We start from the raw sequence: 12,806 nt of genomic DNA, 5'->3' as shown, positions 1-12,806 counted from the left end.
CCATCATCCAGGTTGTTCACGGAGAAATTGAACAATGTGGTCTCAAGTATCAGCCTGCACATTTCCTTCTCACAAGCTGCAAGCCAGATGCCAACCCTTGATTCCAGCATTCCAGCCAGTTTTCAACCCAGTCCATTATTTGAGATCATGCTTCATGCCTGTGCTTCCTCAGCTTCCAAATAGGAATGAGGTAGGAGAGGATGTCAGCAGCTTTATTAGTGTTATCCCTCACTCTTCCCTCATTCACGTAGTCAGTCACTTCATCACAAAAGTGGATTCCACATTGATGTGCTCCTTGATCTCTCAAGGGACAGAGATGAGGTGAAATAAGCTGTTGTTCCACGAATCCTCCTCCTAATTTCTTGAGTTGGGCATGTTACCCATCTTACCATGAGTAAGGATTTTCCCTGATTGCCATGAGTTTTCATGTGCAGTACAGAGCAGCCTTTCCATCACTTTGGCCAGCAGCCATAGACAAATCTCATCTAGATTCCATCCATTTGAATGCATTCATGATTCCTAAGTATTATTTCTCTTCCAGTATTTGCTACCCATTTCTTTCCATGCAAGGAGGCCATTGAATACTTTAGGCTTTTATGTACTCTCCCTCACTTAAGGTCTCTTCCGTTCAAGAAAAGCCCAATGTTTTCTTTGAATTTTTGCATATGCGTTGAAACATACCTTACCATTAAAGTTATTTGCTAGTCACAGACAGGCTTTGTTTTTTCTTATTTCATCCTAAAGTGCCCTAGCAGTACTTTTATCTTCCTGTTTTGTCTGTCCTTGATTTTAGTTCTTGTCTATTCCTTTTTTAGTATTTTATTCCAGTGAGATGCTCCCAAGAATCCATTAAGACTTCTAAAAATCCAGGTCTTTCTGCACATTGAGATGGTTTGTTCTGAGGCTTGCTCAGAAAAACCTGCATTTTCCTCCTTTTTAATCAGCTGAAAGTCATGTGTTGTCCACTAGGCTGTCTCTGATTTTACTTCTCCCTTATGTTTACTTCCCAGGTGATCTTGGTAGCAGTTTCTTGAATAGACTGGTGTCAGCTTTCTTAAAGTCCAAAATCTTAACTCTGCAGTTTACCTTATGCCCATCGTTAACATATATAAAAAAGTAAATAATTCATGTCCGCATTCGCAAAGTTTTCTGTTAACTAGGGCTTTAGAAATTTCCTTTAATGGTGTCATAATGAATATAGTACAAAAAGCAGCTTTTTCACTTTGAAATGTAAAGATACATATTTACAAATGATGGTATTAAAAGGTCTTCTCTGACTGAAAGGTAACTCTTAATTCAAATTAAAATTGAATATGATAGCAGGTCTCCTGTGAATTTTATTCAATCTTTTAAGATATAATTCCCATAAAAGAATTGTTGATGCGGTTCTTTGACATAATATAAAGCTTGTGTTTTATTTCTCATACTCAGTAAAAATCTCATCTTGCAGATCACTGCCATAAATATCAATTTAGATTTGTACTGTAGTAGAACGCACATTGTTATAGGGAGTATTTAAAAGTGTGTAGAAATGACCTATCTCTGTTTCACACTTATTTTCATATATTCATACCATGACATTTCATACTTACCCTGAGTGGCAGCTGAATCACCCGAAAACTTCAGAGCTTGTTCTAGAAGAAACTCAACATACTGAAATAGCATTCATATATTACATCAGAATGAGTTAAGTAAATTATGGTATCTGAACAAAGTCAGATTCACAAATTCTGGCGAAAAAGCCTCTTGCCTAACTGTATACTCCAGAGAATGTATACAGTCATAGAGACCTCACACTGAATGCATTGTAGAAGGGATTGGTTAAAAAGAAACGATTTAACAAGATCCATTAGAAGTCTAAAGGAGTAATCAGGTGGTTTACCAGCAGTAGGTAGCTAAGCACCACTCTTTCACTCCCTCTTCTTGAAAGGACAAGGGGAAAAAATATGACCAAAAAAAGTTGTAGACTGAGATAAGGACAGGGACATCTTCACAGATTCACAGAATCATTCAGGTTTGAAAAGACCTCTAAGATCATCTAGCCCAAACTTTAACCTAGTACTGACAAGTCCAGGGATAGTGACACAAACACTTACTTCCCTGGCAGCCTATTCCAATGCCACACAACCCTTTCAGGAAAGAAATTTCTCCCAGTGTCCAACCGAAACCTCCCTTGGTGCAAACTGAGGCCATTTCCCCTTGTCTTATCACTTGGTGCTTGGGAGAAGAGGCTGCTCACTCACCAAATACTGTCACAGACAACACAGACTCAGTGTAAGGGAGATTAGTGTAATTTACTGCTTACTGCTATCAGACCAGACAAGTGAGAACTGCAAACAAACTAAAAACACCCTTCCCCCATTCACTTTCCCTTGCCTCCTCCCCCTGAGCAGTGCAGGGGAATGGGGGCTGCGGTCAGTCCCTGACGCTTCATCTCTGCTGCTCCTTCACGGTCCCTCCCTGCCCCTGCTCCCCGTGGGGTCCCTCCCACGGGATGCCGTCCTTCCCGAACTGAGCCTGGGGGGCTGCCCACAGGCTGCAGCTCTTCCAGAACTGCTCCCACACGGCTCCGTACCACGGGGTCCATCCCCCAGGAGCAAACTGCTCCAGCACGGGTCCCCCACGGGCGGCAGCTCCCCCCAGACCCCCTGCTCCTGCGTGGGCTCCTCTCCACGGGCTGCAGCTCCGGCCCGGGGCCTGCTCCTGCGGGGGCTCTCCATGGGCCGCAGCCTCCTCCAGGCCACATCCACCTGCTCCACCGGGGGCTCCTCCACGGGCTGCAGCGTGGAGATCTGCTCCGTGTGGGACCCGTGGGCTGCAGGGGGACAGCCTGCTCCACCAGGGGCCTCTCCACGGGCCGCAGGGGAACTTGTGCTGCGTGCCTGGAGCACCTCCTGCCCTCCTGCTGCACTCACCTTGGGGGCTGCAGGGCTGCTTCTCTCTCAGCTCTCACCCCTCTCTCCCAGCTGCTGTAGCACAGCAGATTTCCCCTTCCTTCAATCTGCTCTCCCAGAGGCCCACCCAGCGTCGCTCATGGCTCGGCTCTGGCCAGCAGTGGGTCCCTTTTGGAGCCGTCTGGAGCTGGCTCTGATCTGACCTGGGGCAGCTGCTGGGCTCTGCTCACAGACGCCACCCTTGCAGCCCCTTGCCAAAATCTTGCCATGTAAACCCAAAACAAATAGCAGCTTAGGATAACTGCAAAATGTAATACTCATTTAAAATAATTACTGTTGCTATTCTGCCTGTGCTTGAAAATTAGAAGTTTTGTTGAAAAACTCTATAACCTTTTGTTATAGCTACTTTTTATTTTATAGAGAATACTTGTGGAGTTAAAATGAATGGTAAACTAATAACGGAAAATAGTGCAAAAGCAATCTAGTAAGACAAGCAAGTATGAACCAGGGTCAGGAAACATGAAGTGTATCTTGTCTCATTAAATGTAATTGCAATAATCTCACTCTCTTCAGGAAAACAGCATTTTATCCTTTAGTTCTTGTTTTTTTTCAGCTTTGTTTCTGACCTGCTCACATTTTCAGCAAGTCACTGGCTGATCCTATACCTCGTCCCACCATTCGTTATGAACCTTGTGGCTTACATTATAACTTCTTGATATCTTCCTAATATTGCAGTCAGTTTCATGATGGTAGCACAGATTCAGTGCTGGTTTTTACCTTACGAATGACAGCAGCAGAGACAACATGGTTAGTGGAGGGCGTACAAGGCCACCTGGAACTCTGAGACTGCTAGGTCATGCTCGAGCTTATACACCTGGTAAGGTGAATACACCCACCCAGTACTAAGTTATACATACAACTGCAGTGTTTTTACTGTATATAGAATAGTGGGGCTGTGGGTTGTGGTTATTTTTCAAGGTGCAGCTGTAATATAACGATAGCTGTAGCTTCTTGTCCGTTCATCAGCAGACTACATTTTCCTTTTCAAACTCTAGATCTTTAAAGGGATTGAGAGCATTAGTACTTAACTTTTTATCTACTTCACCCCCATAATTCTAATCATGGTACATAGAGTAATATGGGTGTAATTACTGCAAAGCATATAATTGAAATTATTCTGAACTTATTATGTTATTGCTATTGATGTCAGGATGAACATAAAGCTGTTTTCTTAAAATAATTTTGCGTTATATAATTTTTGTATCAACTGTGCAGAGCATATAATTATTGACATTTATTAAATGCATCCCACATCACAAATATATGACTAATAGGCTCTAGCAGAAATTGATGAGTAATTCCAAACTGTATTTATTATTACCCTGTAATTGAGCAATTTGAGTACTTAACTAGAATTTTTAAAATATGTGAAGTATTTTATATATACCAATGGTGCTGCATAAAAGACGTGCTGTGCCAAATAATGGAATGGAACCCACAGTGCTGTGCTCTGGTGGAAAACACAGCCCTTTGTCATTGCAGTGTAATAGTGCAGTACTTCAGTTAACCTTATTAATTCCCACAGCATTGGCACTGTGTATATGAGAATATATTTGTACTCTGTATATGAAAAGTTTGTTCTTTTCTAAGAACAGGCTGCAGTTTTCCAGATTTCTTATTTTTTTTTCAGGGTATGTAACGAGCTGAGGTCAGTCACCTCTTCTAGCCTTCCTTTTAGTTATTTATATTCTCCAGGTAATAACGTATCCTGGGGGCCTCTACAACTTCAAACCCCGGGCAGATTACAAGGAACAATATGGAAGCATATAGTTTTATCAGAAGGCATATCAAACTGGAGTCTGTTCCTGCCTTGATACAGTATGGTCAATGAAAAAATAGTCACATTGTCCTGAGTTATTACTTTGCCAGTGTTTATCAAGGTGACTGTTATAACTTCCTATTTTAATTTAAGCTGTAAAGTCTTATAAAAATCTAAATATGTCAGTGAACAGGTCTTATTCAGGTTTGAACAGGTTTTATTCAGAGAAATTAAATGTAGAAGTGGTTTCTTTGCTAAGACTACATCCTTTTAAAACTGGTAGATGGCAGTAGAGTATCTATTTTGATATTTTCTATAGATTTACAGAGAGTTTGTTAGCTGTTTGTTCAAGAATAAAACTGTTTTTATCTGTTCCATAGTCTTGGAAAAAAATAAAATAAAAAAACAGAACAAGTAGATATCTGACTGGCAAATCCTTTCTGCTTTGTATTCCTAGAGCTGTTAACGTATTAAGTTCAGAAATGATGTATCCTAGAATTTATTTTTTTTTCTAATTTATTGACATGGAATTTCACACTCCCTGCCCATGGCAGGGGGGTTGGAACTAGATGAGCTTCAAGATCTCTTCTGACCTGAGCCATTTTATGATTCCATTCTAATATGTTTTAGGGTTTAACTCATTTGTCTTTTGCAAATTATAAAACCACATGTAAAATTTGACTTTGTTGTATAATTTTTTGAGTGAATTGCTTATGAAATAAATACAAGGCTTAGATATAAGCCTGTTTTTTATTATTTATTGAATTTGTGGTAGCAGTTTTTGCAGTAGCTGTGAATTACTGAAGCCAAGACTTTTTCTTCATGTCGTGCATGAGTATAAAGCCGAAACAGATTTAGTGTTGTTGGAATTCTGTTTTCCTGGAATTCTATTTTTATCAAGCTTCAAAGAAGGAAATGTTAAAATCTTGTCATCACCTCATTTTTATTTTTCAATCACATTTTTATTATTTGTTTTCAACTCTGACATGACTTTCTAGTCATTTCATATGAAGCTACATGGGGATCATTCATTATCTTTATTGTTTTCCATTTTGTTCATTCTCTCTCTTAATTTCTCTAAATGTGTTTTCTTTTACTATAATGCAGTGGTCAATATTAGAACAGCCTATATCCAGAGAAACCCATAAAGTGTGAAATAGATTTAAAAGCTGAGCTGGTCAATTAGTTTTAATAATTGGGTCAATAAATATTGACATTTTAATCTTGAGTACCCCACCTTTACTAATATATGAAATTTACATTTTCCCATGCTGACAATGCAAGAAAGCATACAGTGTATGAATTTTCCACTAAGAAGGCCAGAAGTATTAGGTAATAGTTTCTGTGCACTGTCCATAGTTATTAGATACTCTGTCCACAAATAAATTACTCTATTGAATTTTTAAATATAAATAGTGTCATGATTAGTTTACCTTAGTTAAAACAGGCAGTTTCTGCAAAGTTTAATTTTTCTGAATAATCTTCTCACCTCTCTTTAAGCAGACCATTATTTGTGATTGCTTTTATTTTTTGATTGTATTTATTTCCATCCCTCTCATATTTTCAGTCATGGTATTGCTCTCCTGCTTTATGGTAGATTTTTCCCCCTTTAATCATTTATTCAAAACATTTAGATTGTATTTGGACTGCACTAGAACAACATGCAAGAGCTTTCAATGCATAATATATTAAAAGAATATGTTGAGATAACAAAGGTAAGCATTGAAAGGTATCGTAAAAGTATTGTGATTTTGAGTACCCTGTTTTATAGAAATATGATTAGATTTTCAGATTGTTTAGTATTGTAAGTACACATGTAACTGCTTGGTACCTTTACAAAACAGAGTGCAAAGGATATGAATCAACAGACCTAGATGTCTATATCTGGGTCTGGTCACTTTGTGGTCATGGAAGTATCATTTTTAAGGTATGATTAATCTTGTTGTAGAGTAGGTATCTGAAGTTGATTATAAAGTGAGCTAACTGCCTCACTTATTATAATACAGTTAGAGGAGCTGAGTTCTGCTTGAGGTTTGAAGTTAGGTTTCCAGGAAATAAAAACCTTCATTCTAATTTCTACCACATAGTCCCATCTATCTGAGGTACTTATGTAAGGAACTTAGTCTTCCTATGCGCTAGGAAGGACTTTTGAAGGACCGTTTAGCCCACTTAAGATCTGTCTGTTCGTTATTTAGGGAGACAAAGGTGGTAATCTTCGTAATTTAGATGCTTTTAGTAAGTTTCTAAAGGTAGGTGGGGTGAATTTGAATTTGCACTTGTCTGCTCTAAGTTCAATTTAAATGTCTATACATAGTGACCTCTCACAACTTAAAAGTTATTTCTTATCTTTAAGTACAGATTCCTGATCACATTCCCTTTTTCAACTGAGTCAAGGTCTCACACTAGATACTCATCCAGTTTGTGCACTCATTTCTGTCCTGCCACGTCATAGACCCATTTTTATTTTTCATATGACTCCCACATAAAAGACAAAACTCACTTGTTTTGCCCTGAGATGGAAACAGTTCCTGTGGAGGGACTGCAAACATACCATGTAACCTGGAAGGCTTTTGTGGTATACCTTGTAATACTAACACAGAAATAGATTTCACTCCTAGTTTTTGTCAGTTCATTCCCAATCTTAGCGCATTGCTTGTACCAATCTGAGTATTTGACCCTCTTGTTTGTACAGGACCTAAACTGAAAAGAGAAAGATCCAGTTTGGATATTAGGGGAAACTTCTTTATCATTAGAACAGTAAAGCAGTGGAACAGGTCTTCTGGAGAGATTGGGCAGTCTCTGTAGTGGGTATTTTTCAAGATCAGACTGGATAAAGCAGTGAGCATCCTGGCCCGATCCCAGAGCTCACCCTGCTTCAAGCAGGATGTTAGACTACAGACCTTTTGAGGTCCTTTCCAAACTGATTTATTCTATGACACTATAAAATTTGATTTATTCTATGACAGTATAAAAACTCAATTTCTCTTTTCATTTGCACAGCATTCGGAAAGAGACTGATTTGAAAGCACCGAGGAAACCTTTTCACAGGCTTTGGTTTCATGGATGCAAAAAAATGGCACACTAAAAAATGTCCATCATATTTAGTCCCTTACCAAAAGTTTGGAGTGTTGGAGCATTTCAATGATGAGGTCAACCTGAGTAGTTTGATATCCATAAAACATTTTCCTTTACCTCTTGAAGGTGAATGACTGTTCTAAGCTACATTTTTCAGAAAGTATTCAGGCTGAAAGAGCCACCCGTACACAAAGTTGCAGCCCAGCCCATTATTTTTTAAAAATGACAGTCAACTGAAAACACTAAGCTATCATGGCAACTTTAACAGTAAGTTATGCTACCATCATACCTGTTACACTTGAGAGAAGAAATGAGAAGGAATGGAAAAAGTTTAGTTAGAGTTTTGTAGCTTAATTAAAAGCTTTTTTTTTTTCAAACTTATTGTAAAAATTGGTTTGTATATTTTACAGGTAGATTTGTATATATTTGTAGTTTATATATATATATCTTTTGGTTTATGTCTTGTAAGACATTTAACATAAGAATCAATTATAGTAAATGTTATAAAACAATTACAGTTCAGTTTACTGTCATCTTGTAGTGCTTCATACTCCCTATCAAGGCTGATAAACAAAAAGCTGCTGTTTGCTTCAGCTAAAGAAAATGAAAACGATTTATCAGAAAAAAACAAAAGCAAACATTTGCATATCTTTCAAGAATAGAAAATAAGTCCAAACTTAGCAGAAACAACTTTATGTCAAATGCCTAATTCTGGTTAACAGTTCTTCTGAAAGATTAATGATTTTTTTGTTATCAAGTTTTATAAGCTAAGCAAAAGAGAATCGAATTAATAAATCTTTCTCTAAAATTTCTTGCAAATAATGTTCTGTGAAAATTAACTAAAATTTTATCTAAAATAGCTAAGATACCATTTTTATATGTTGCTTAAGGGGCATTATCATTGTAGAATTTTTACTGCAGTATTATTTCTGTATAAATATATATATATATATATAAATATATGTATATGATCAATTTGTGTGGAACTACCAGGGTTGCTAACAAGAAAAGGCAGTTGAATCTGATGAGCTGGGTGCTTCCCTTCTTCCTGAGAGTTTTGCAATTATTCTTTTAATTGCTTTCTTTCTTTCTTTAAGTGAATAAATATACATATAAGTAATTTGGGCTAAGTAAAAAAGAGATCCATGGGAGAATTCTCTTGGTGTTTTGATGCCTGATAAGTACTGTGTGTTTAGTAACACACACTGTTGTTTTATTGAATTTTTTAAAAAAATATTTTTTATTTAGATTTTGTGGAAAAGAGGGTTTTAATGAATTATACACCTCATTAGTTTTTAAATTATAATTGAACACAGACAATGAAAATGGTAAGAAAAGTATGGAAGGTTTTTGGATTTTTGACTTACTATGAATGAGGCTCAAGTAAGTATTTGAATATGGGTATTGCTTGTGTTTCAAATAAATCATGATTAGTAGTTAAGTATGCAGAAAAGCGTGGTCCATAGATAAATTAAGAGTATTTGCTGTTTGCATTCGTGTACATTTTTGTTTATCCTTTTTCAAGATTTGCTTTTGTGTTCCCATTCCTCAGGTCATTTCACAGCTTCGGATCCTGAGCAGGTCAGTAAGTGCTGGCTGCAAATTTGACAGAGAAATATGGTCAGCTGAACTTTCCCCTGTTCTCAACCTATGGAAGAAACTTAATCAGGTAGGAAAGTAGCTTATTTGAAAAGACAACTATTTTTTCCCCCCAGCAACTACGTTAAAAGTAAGGTTTAAGAAATTATCTTGAATATTGAAACATAGGGAGTTAAAAGGTAAATGAAATGCATTTGAGATGGAAAGTATAATGTTACATGTATATAATTAATTATTAAGTCTACATGTGGCCTATCACTTTCTCCTTCATATGGAAGTGAACCCACACGCGCAAGACATAACTAGCATCTTGTATGTGTTTACAAAAAGAACAGTAATATATTAGCTTTGAACTTAGTCTTTTCATTTCTCTGATATTCACAAAGCAATGTTTAATGATTTTAAATATTAAAGTATTTCTTCTATGATATTGAAATATGTACATTAGCTTTAGATTGATGATTCATTGTGACCGGAGACATCATGACCTAAAAACATATCTTTTACATAAAGCATTAGAATGAGAAAAAACATTTCCCTTCCTTAAATAACTGCATACAAAAAAGTGACACAAAAAAGTTACACATTAAAATTCACAATTACATTTTGAAATTGCTCATCACATCCTTCTTTAGTACATGCTAAGTGTATGATAAATCAACTTTTTGTTAAAATATCTCTTGCTACTAAATAACTTTGTGATGAATCTGCCGCCCCTGAAATGGGCTGTTGTTAACCAAGTCTGTCATCCTATAAGGAAAAGGAATATATTTCAATGTGACACTTTCCATTATACCTTAGTAACTACACATTTAAGTCTGCAATCCTTCCGTACAAGAGCTCTGATGAGACAGTTTCATATATGTATACACAAACAATCAGAAAATTAGAGATTTTTGATTGTAGTGTTTGGAAGATTGATAAATGAGACTAGTTTTAAACTGTACAACATAAATACTCATTAACAGCACCCATTGCTAACAATTAGTTCCTTGGTGTTACTAGTCATTAGCACTACATATTCAAAGCACTTATACTTTAAAACTTGTGTCATAAATTAGCTGTGACCATACAGTACCAGGAAGCTGAAGCCACATATTTGGTGCTGATTGCTATGGTCCTTGATGGTCTTAGTCACCCACATGGGGGTAATCGAGCCTTAATGTTCCTTGACAAGGGAAGCTGGACCTGAACCACGTCTTGCCCATTGGTCTCAAATTTGCGATCTCCTTTTGTAAGAGTTTTCAGTCTCAGGACAGCTCTTAGCCTTTTTACCCTTGTTCCTGGACTACAGTACAGCCTGCACAGTGCTGTGATGACCTGTAGGTGGTACCTTACTTTATCACTTAGATGTTTAACTTTCTTGCTTAACTGCATCTTCTTGTCTTAAAGCAAAAGCAGTCTTGTCAGATCTTAACATTGCCCTTCCCCAGTGACTAGTAGGTAACCATCAGCTAGTTGTTCATACGTCTCAGACCACTCTTCTTAACCTGTGCACAATACTTTTATAGCCTTTACTGTTATCCCATGCTTCAACTTCACATCATATCAGGAGACCTGGTAGTGTCTTGTCCATGTCAAACAGCAAGCTCTCTTACCAGGTTGATACCAAGCCTAGAAGGCCAGTACTGGGGCCTCACTGAGTTAACATAAGGCCTAGTTAGTGTGGCCTGTTCCTAGCAACAGCAAGTTTATTTGTGCAGGACTACAGGGTACAAAATGTTATATATTGTTTGCAATCTTACTATATTCTGTTTGAGTTCAGAAAAAAAGCTAAATATTGATTAAAGCTTGTGCTTAGTGTGCAGTACTTCTATGGATGCAGGAAACCTTTGCTTTAGCTAGAGAACCATTCTGTTCACTAAAGATTAGCTTCAGCCTTACTGATTTATACAATGTGGATGATCTCTTATCACTGACCATCCTGCCATTCTTCAGTTTTCTCATGTGAGTTACCGTATAGATTGTCTGGTTCAGAGAACTGAGCAGCTAGTTTCTTTCTGTCGTTTGGGTTTATTGATGTTCTGTTCTTGCCACACTGCACCTGAGAACTTTTAATAGATGCAAAATGCTCTCTGTGATCTGTGCTGTAATAAGGGTTCAGTTTAGCTACCTAAAAATGAGGCTTCCAGTACTATTTCAGAAACCATCAAATATTCATGGCCTGGCAGGTATAAAACAGAAGCTGCAGGAGACCTGTGATCTGCTGGAGTAGCATATAGAGGCAGAGTGAGACATCTCAGATGTCACTAGATGCCTGCCTGAATCAAGCCTGTAGTGCCTATCTGTCCTTCTGTGTCATTTTAAATAGAGGAAGAAATATCACCATATGCATCTAGAAAGGAATCTGTATTTGACCTACATTTTTACTGTTCATGATATTTTGGGGAAAAAAAAAGACTCCTGTATTATCTGGAACTTTTTTCTTTTTATAACATTTTTATGCTGTTAGCAGTTTCTCTTTTTTTTAATCATTTGTAGATCTCATTTAGAATAGGATGGCCTCTGACCTGATGAAGGATTTCTGGAGAGAACACCTGACGAAATTTCAAAAATATAAATAAATATGCTCTTCATCAAAAGTTGCTTTCATAAGCTGTTAGCTTTACGCTTTGAAAAGGCTGGACATGTATAAAAATTCTACATATATTCCATACACATTTACATTCTAATTCTTTATTCATTGCTCAATGAAGGCATCATGTTTTTTTTTTTTTTTCAGAACTTTTAAATGAAGACCTAGAAATCAAAATAAAATAGTTGAATTGCTACTCAAGTTAACATCCACACATTACTTTATTTATGCATGAATAGGTACAGAATATGAGCTAAAATGATCTCCCAATTACAAAGAAGTTAAAATCACAAATAACTTTTTATTCCTGAAACCTGTAAATTTATTTTTTTTATTCTCAATTCTGGAAGCATATCATTTATATGTAGCTGCAGACTATTATCCTTTTTCTTTTATCTCTTGGATACAGATAATATTAAAGTAGAAGCAGATGGGATAGATGCTGAAAAGACCTTCTATTCCATTTACAAAAAGCAAATGTTAGTCTTCTACCCGTGAAATGTAATTATTACCAGCGGTAGTTGGGAATAACGATTAACTATCTGTTCTAAACCGTCTGAAACTCAGGAAGTGTCCAGTATAGATCTGAATTGATTCTAGCTAATGTATTTATAAATTCAAAGCTGTTTTTAAAATCAGGCACTTTTTATTCCAAAGGGCAAAAGAGCCACAGAAGCTTGTTAAAATTAATATGTAGACAAAGATTAACTATGTTTTAAACATTTTTATTCCAGTGCTGAGAATATAAATCAAGGATTAATTCAAAAAGGATTTTCTTGCAAATGCCTTGAAAATAGTTATTCAGCACTTAAGTGCTGATGATTCTGAAGCATAACAAAAATGT

At 36.8% G+C, this 12,806-nt stretch overlaps 1 protein-coding gene across 6 annotated transcripts in view; it reads left to right on the top strand.

Moving 5' to 3' along the window:
• DYNC2H1 (dynein cytoplasmic 2 heavy chain 1) overlaps positions 1-12,806 on the top strand; it is a 165,174-nt gene that overhangs the window by 106,882 nt on the left and 45,486 nt on the right. For 3 of the 6 annotated variants that reach the window (XM_080576938.1, XM_080576943.1, XM_080576939.1), the window contains one exon: positions 9,341-9,457. In XM_080576938.1, the coding sequence (XP_080433064.1) occupies positions 9,341-9,457 (117 nt within the window). The other 3 variants (XR_013945208.1, XM_080576941.1, XM_080576940.1) reach the window with 3 other exon arrangements.

The sequence above is a fragment of the Anser brachyrhynchus genome (assembly GCF_964034855.1).
Source record: "Anser brachyrhynchus genome assembly, chromosome: 1".
Lineage (NCBI taxonomy): Eukaryota > Metazoa > Chordata > Aves > Anseriformes > Anatidae > Anser > Anser brachyrhynchus.
Note: the sequence above shows the minus strand (reverse complement) of the source record. Positions and strands in the feature narration are given on the sequence as shown.